General features: G+C 49.3%; 2 gene segments (V, D, J or C); both read left to right on the top strand.

The window, feature by feature from the left end:
- Positions 443–2603, top strand: LOC110257561. The segment is given in 2 exon segments: positions 443–916; positions 1027–2603. Coding segments are annotated over 2 exon segments (399 nt in total).
- On the top strand, positions 6078–6946 carry LOC106508338. The segment is given in 2 exon segments: positions 6078–6330; positions 6444–6946. Coding segments are annotated over 2 exon segments (537 nt in total).

Genomic DNA, 7487 nt, shown 5'->3' with positions numbered 1-7487 from the left:
AGATGTGTTTCTGGGGGCATCTTCACTCCTTGGAATTTATAGATAACTCAGGCTCCTTTGGGACTAAATCTTGGTGACCTGAATGATTGGCAGCTCAGGGGCTGGGTATGCTGCCTGGGAAAGGAACATATAAAGACAAAGCTTAGTTTGATTCCAGCATCAGAAAGATGATTTGGGGAGTTCCCATCATGGCTCAGCGGAAATGAATCTGACTAGTAACCATGAGGATGCAGGTTCGATCCCCAGCCTTGCTCAGTGGGTTAAGGATCTGGCAGTGCCTTGAGCTGTGGTGTAGGTTGCAGATGTGGCTTGGACCCTGCATTGCTGTGGTTGAGGTATAGGCTGGCAGCTACAGCTCCAATTTGAACCCTAGCCCAGAACCTCCATATGCCATGGGAGTGACCCTAAAAATAGGAAAAAGAAAGAAAGATGATTTCAGGGCACAGCGTCAGACAGGGAACAGGAAGGTTTGCTCACAGTCCGTCACTCTCAGCTGATGTGCTGGTGGGTGAGTCCCAAGCCGGAGCACTGCAAGCAGAAGGTTGGTAAAATAGGTGAGAGGTGACCAGTTTCCTCATTGTCGGTGGGGTGGGTGCAAGAGAGGAGCGCCTGCCTCAGAGAAACCTCAGCACAGCTGTGCCGGGACAGACTTGGCCCTTTAAACCAACCCCCAGCCAGAACTGAACCTGGGGAGGAACCCTGTGGGTGGGCAGCCGAGCTCGGGGCCTCAGGGCGCCTGCAACGTGAGGGTAACGGGGCGGGGCCATCACGGGATCATCCTCCAATCAGGGAGAGCGAAGCTGGAACTCAGCTCTGACCCAGCAGGACCAGAACCTGAGCAGGACCGCGGTGTCTGCCTCGCGTGCCATGGGTTCCAGATCCCTTCCCTGGGCCGTGCTTTGTCTCCTGGGAGCAGGTGAGTCTGTGGGCTAAGAGATGAACGCCCTTCGGAGCGTGCCGACCCCTGATCCTCCATCTCACCTTGGGGATAAGCATCCCCGCTCCGTTTATATCTGTTTTCCACAGGCCCCTTGGCGGCTGGAGTCACTCAAACTCCAAGACACGTGATCAAATCAACAGGACAGACAGTGACACTGAGATGTTCCCCTGTCTCTGGGCACCTCAGTGTATCTTGGTACCTACAGGCCCTGAATCAGGGCCCCCAGTTCCTCTTTGAGTTTTATGACCAAATGCCAAGAGCCAAAGGAAACGTCTCAGATCGATTCTCAGTACAACAGCCCAGTAACTCTCTCTCTGAGCTGACGGTGAAGTTCTCGGAGCTGACAGACTCCTCTCTGTACCTCTGTGCCAGCAGCCTGGCACAGTCCTGCGGAGTCACCAGCCTTCTGTGCAGAAACCTCCCTGCCTCTGCTTGAGCGGTGAGAAGAACCATGCAGGCTCCTGCCCAGGTTGCCCCCACTTCAAGGGATGTTTTTAGTCATTTCTAAGAGTCTTCCTGTGTCCTGCTCAGCTCAGAGCACTTTCAACTAATGGAACCCAGGTTCACCCCTGTGCACCATTTTCTTTTCTCCCAGCATGGGCCAAGTCCTGATAAAAAGGGCAACAACTGAGCCCTCAATATGTGCTAGATCCTTGGCACATACTAAGCTTTGCAACAATCATGCAAATCAAATATTCTAACTATTCTAATGCCCACTTTATAGAGGACATTAACTCATTTCCCCCATGTCCCCCATGTCTGTTTCAAAGCAGCAGAACAGGGAAATAAACATGTTTCCACATGACCAGCGGCCCCATCACTGCCTCTGCATCCTGGTCATCGAGAATAGAGGCCTGGCCTCCTCTTTTTCTGTGTTCCACTGGGCACATCCCCATGGTCATTATGAGACCAAGCAGGGCCCTGTGTGCTCCTGGGCTCACAAGCCTTTCTGTGCCCCCATTTCTTATTTTTAGGGAATAATCTTCAGCCTCCTTGACCTTCCCAGAGTTCCAAAGGGCAGGTTCAAATAGTTGCTAATCAGCAAAGGGAGGGGGATGCAGAGACCAGGGAGGGACAGTCAAGAAACAATGGTGCAGGAGTTCCCATCTTGGCTCAGTGGTTAACGAATCCGACTAGGAACCATGAGGTTGCGAGTTCGATCCCTGGCCTTGTCCAGTGGGTTAAGGATCTGCCATTGCCGTGAGCTGCGGTGTGGGTCACAGATGCACTCAGATCCCACGTTGCCATGGCAGTGGTGCGTAGGCCAGCAGCTACAGCTCTGATTTGACCCCTAGCCTGGGAACCTCCATTTGCAGGTGGGGGCCTAGAAAAAACAAAAGGAAAAAAAAGGAACAATGGTGCAGCCTTGGGGAAGGGGCCTGGTCCCTCCTCAAGGAATATACATAATAATATCTTCTGCAGACCTAACCCCCCCAACAAATGGAAGCTGTTAATTATTTATTCCATTAAGAAGACCCTCTGACCACTGAACACTAGTTTTGAAAGCAACGCTAGCTTGCCTCTCTCCTGAGCCTTATCTGTGGCCCTATTTTTCACTCCCCAAACTATCAAACCACCTCCCAGTCTCAACCAGTCTTTGAGGCATTAGCCTGCTGTGACCCTCTGGCTGGCAAAACAATAAAGGCATTTTTTCTCCTTCGCCCGAAACTCTGTCTCTGAATTTCTATTCAGCGCCAGTTTCTATGGCCTCCTCCTTGGCAGCTTGGAGGCATCTATCATTTTATACCAATTTTATTATCAACTGTGTTCGGTGCTCATGTCCTTTCTCAGCCTGTAGCTTATGTTTTCATTTTTCTTAGTGTGTATCAATGGACAAGAGTTTAAAGCAACTGAAATTATGCCTAGTTTTCTGTGTGTCTCAAGTAAGTAAATTCTCCCTCAACTAAGTGCCTGGAAATATTTTATAGAGAGAAGCCAGGCACGAGTCCTTGAAGAACTGTGTGAGTCTTTCTGGGTGGAAATAATCAACTCTGCAGCTGCCTCGCATGGCCCAAGGGTAGAGCAAAGCCCCAGTTTTGCCTGAATGATTCACATCAATGCTTTAAAGACTAAGGCAGCTTCCTCACCTTAGGCAATGAAGACCAAAAATAGACTACTTAGCTCAGAGAGTCAACCTTAGAAAGGCTGGCATTAGGACATGTTCCCTGGGGACAGCATCCCTTCTGTCCCATTTGGGAAAACTGTGTCCTTTGGGTGAGCACTGGAATAGTGTCAGGACCAACACTGGAATCATACTGCTACTTAAATTAGAAGTAAAAGAGTTCCCGTTGGGGATCAGTGGTTAATGAATCCGACTAGGAACCACGAGGTTGCAGGTTCGATCCCTGGCCTTGATAAGTGCGTTGAGGAGCTGGCGTTGCCGTGAGCTGTGGTGTAGGTCGAAGATGGGGCTCATATCTGGTGTTGCTGTGGCTGTGGTGCAGGTCGGCAGCTACATCTCTGATTAGACCCCTATCTTGGGAATCTCCATATGCCAGGGGTGCCACCCTAGAAAAAGAAAAAAGAAAAAAAAAAAAAAAAGAGGTGAAAGATGAGTATTTACAGAGCTGGTGAAAATGGAAATGGTTTTTATTGAGCTTGGAAATGTGGGCACTAGGGGGTGCTCCTTTACCTTCCTTTCCAAATAGGGGTTTATTCAAAGCTGGTTCTAGAATGAGGGGTTGGAGCCCGCACTGGTGGCCCTTCTTGCAGAGGTAGAAGACTTATTAATCCACAGTCAGCACAAAGTGAAGTCAAGGTCGACCTCACTGCCCAGCCAGTCCACCCGTCAGGCTAGGGGTCTCATCGGAGCTGCAGCTGCCAGCCTACACCACAGCCACAGCAACGCAGGATCTGAGCCTCATCTGCGACCTACACCACAGCTCACAGCAACACCGGATCCTTAACCCACTGAGCGAGGCCAGGGATCGAACCTCAATCCTCATGGATCCTAGGCGGATTTGTCAACTGCTGAGCCATGAGAACTGCAAAAAAAGTGTTAAATGTTAACAGTCCTGCCCTCTCTCCAAACACGGCCCTATCCGATCCCAACTTTAGTGGTGTGTTTCTTACCTTCTGTATACTCCTGCAAACCTGTCTACCCGAATACACCTACAAAAGTGAGGCCACTGGTACATATTAACTGTCACTTGCATACTTTTTTCTCATACTCTTCTTTGGACCTCATTTTGTGTGTGTGTGTGTGTGATGCCTGTGGCATATGGAAGTTCCTGGGCTGGAGACCAAATTTGCACTGCAGCTGTGACCCAAGCTGCTGCAGTGACAACACTGGATCCTTAAACCGATGCACCACAAGAGAACTCCTGGACTTCATTTTTCAGATCACTAGGTGGAACCCTAACTTCCTCCTCTTAGCTGAGGCACAGTGCATAGTGGGGCTACTGATCAAGGAGAAGTGCCAGAGGTGGCTGATCTGTGACCTTGCCATGGAAGGGCTGAGCTTGGAGAAAATTATTTCAACCCAAAGATGCAAATTATTTCAATGTAGAGGAATGGTATTACCTAGACTCCAAGATCAGCTTTGCTTTTTCAGGGGGGTGGAAATGAGATCATTTATTTGAAGGTGAGGTTTCTATCTAACCCTTTTCCTTGTGAAGGCTGGCTATGAAGAGAGGGTGAGGTGGGGGGCTGTCCTTTTCTTGTTGAATGGGGGCAAGCTAATAGGTCTGAGCTCAGAGGCTCTCAGGGGCCAGAAATAGGTCGGTTTTCCTGCAAAGTAAGTTTGGAGGAATCTTCTATTTTGTAAGGGATTTGGGGTCTTTTTCCTTTTATAAAGGGAGCCAGCAATTAGGGTTTGAAATTTAGGTTAGGAATGAAAATGAGAAATGAATTCCTCCTAATGCATCCTATCACAAATCCCAAGGATCAGTTCAACTTCCACCTCATTTTTATTGTATAATTCTCACCAGAATATTAAGAGTAAAACAGTTCTGTTTCCTCAAGGTAGGGTTTTGGAACATTTATTTATTGTAGAAGTAAATTAGAAACACAGGAGGCAGGGAGTTCCCATCGTGGCTCAGGGGTAATGAACCCTACTAGTATCCATGAGGACGTACGTGGGTTCCATCCTTGGCCTCGCTCAGTGGGTTAAGGATCCAGCGTTGCCGTGAGCTGTAGTGTAGGTTGCAGACGAGGCTTGGATCTGGCATTGCTGTGGCTGTGGTGTAGGCCGGCAGCTACAGCTCTGATTCGACCCCTAGCCTGGGAACCTCCATATGACACAGATGTGGCCCTAAAAACCATCCCCCCCCAAAAAAAACCCCAGAAACAAAAACGGAAACAAAAGAAACACGGGAGGCATCATGATAAGGCATTGAGGACAAAAGCCGTGTGGAGATTCATGGAGGAATAAAGGGAATTTTTTCTTTTTTAACCTCCAGAGTTAATAGAAGATTCCAACTTAGATCAAAACGCGCCAGAGGTACTCTTTCATCCCTGAGCTGAAGTTCACACTGCCTGTGGGACAAAAGTGTGGCGGTGTCCCCACCCCCTGCCCACACATAGCCCACTCCTGCAGTGACCATGCATCAGCACCAGGTCAGCCATGAGAGGCACAGGCGAAGGTGATAAAGTCAGCATTTTCCACCTCAAATACGAGGTGCTGTTGAAGCCTCCAGGTGGATGCGTCCAGCTGATGATGAGGAAAGGAGGTGAGACGTGAGGAGCCTGGCCAGACAAAGGGTGTGGGATCCTGGCCACGGAACCCTGCAGTTCTGAGGGGTGACAGCAAGGAGCCTAGCAGCATCAATGCATATTTAGATCCACTTCTGAATTAATCATTAATTCTGTGCCTCGAAATTCTTCATCTTTTAATGCTTCTGATTATGAATGATGGTCTTCTTTCTTCCTTCCTTTCTTTTTTTTTTTGGGGGGGGGCTTTTTAGGGCCAGACTTGTGGCATATGGAGGTTCCCACGCTAGGGGTTCTATTGGCACTACAGCTGCCAGCCACAGCCACAGTAATGCCAGATCTGAGCCGTGTCTGCGACCTACACCACAGCTCACGGCAAAGCAGGATCCTTAACCCACTGAGTGAGGCCAGGGATCAAGCCCACAACCTCATGGTTCCTAGTTGGATTTGTTTCCCCTGTGCCACAGCAGGAACTCCCTTTTCCTTCTTTCTTAATGGCCCATAAGAGAAGGGTGTACCTTGGAGTTGCCAGCATCTTAGCTATACTTAATTAATTACTATCAGGTAATCCTGAGGCTCAGTGAGGTCACCATGGGAACTGCCTTGTGGGGACAAGGGGCACCTCTCCTCCTCTGCACATGCTCACAAGGTCCTGAGCTGGTGAACCTCCCATTACTGCCCTGACTCTGCCATGGGCACCGGGCTTCTCTGCTGGGCGACCCTCTGGCTCCTGGGGGCAGGTGAGTCCTCAGCAAACCAAGTAGTTCGTGTGTGTGTGTGTGTGTGTGTGTGTGTGTGTGTGTGTGTGTGTGTGTGTAATGACTACCGTTATGCTCTTCCCTTCTGTTCCCAGCTTTTGTCTCCACAGGTCACGCGGGAGCTGGAGTGTCCCAGTCCCCCAGGCACAGGGTCACAGGGAGGAACCAGACTATAGCTCTCAGGTGTGATCCAGTATCTGGTCACGTTTACCTTTACTGGTACCGACAGACATTGGGGCAGGGCCTGGAGTTTCTGACTTATTTTCAGAGAAACGAAGAACAAGACAAATTAGAGCTGCGTAATGGCCGGTTCTCTGTTGAGAGGCCCGAGGGCTCCGTCTCCCACCTGAAGATTCAGCGAGTGGAGCCGCAGGACTCGGCTGTGTATCTCTGTGCCAGCAGCTTAGTCACAGTGTGGCACAGCCACTTCCTTCCTGTTCACAAACCCCCATGTGCCCACTTCTCCCATAGTCTCTGGAAATCCCCAAATAAAGGAGGTCCCCCGTTCTTCCCTCAACGGGGGAATAAGTGGATTTGGGATTCTAGCTATTCTAATTGTAGGAGGTCAGAAAATAGCCTTTGAAATACTAGAGGCGTCGGAATAGTAATAATTTGGCTTATCGGTTTCTGAGATTCTTTTACCATAGTTCAAGCTTCTATCATTGAGGGGAGTTTCCATTGTGGCTCAGAGGGTTAAGAACCTGACCGAGTGTGAGGATGTGGGTTTGATCCCTCAGTGAGTTGAGGATCCGGCATTGCTATGAGCTGTGGTGTAGGTCACAGCTGTAGCTTGGATCCCACGTTGCTCTGAAGGTGGCGTAGACTGGCAGCTGCAGCACTGATTCAGCCGCCTCCTAACCTGGGAACTTCCATATGCTGCATATTCGGCCCTTAAAAGACCAAAAAAAAAAAAAAAAGATTCTATAATTGGGACTGAATATCAGACCGTAGTCTTAGGTACAGTGAATTATCCTCTTGTAACATGATGTAGTTTCAGCATTTATAATACACTCCTCACACTGAGTACCACTGACTCAGACCACACTACCCCCAGGTAATGGCAACAGTTCTCCAGGCAACTGAGAACACTCTTAGGACCATATGTAGCCAGCAGCCTTAACAATAACTAAACCAGAATC

The sequence above is a fragment of the Sus scrofa genome, chromosome 18 (genome assembly GCF_000003025.6).
Source record: "Sus scrofa isolate TJ Tabasco breed Duroc chromosome 18, Sscrofa11.1, whole genome shotgun sequence".
Taxonomy (NCBI): domain Eukaryota; kingdom Metazoa; phylum Chordata; class Mammalia; order Artiodactyla; family Suidae; genus Sus; species Sus scrofa.
The sequence above is the reverse complement of the archived record's forward strand: the minus strand, read 5'-3'. Positions and strand labels throughout refer to the sequence as shown.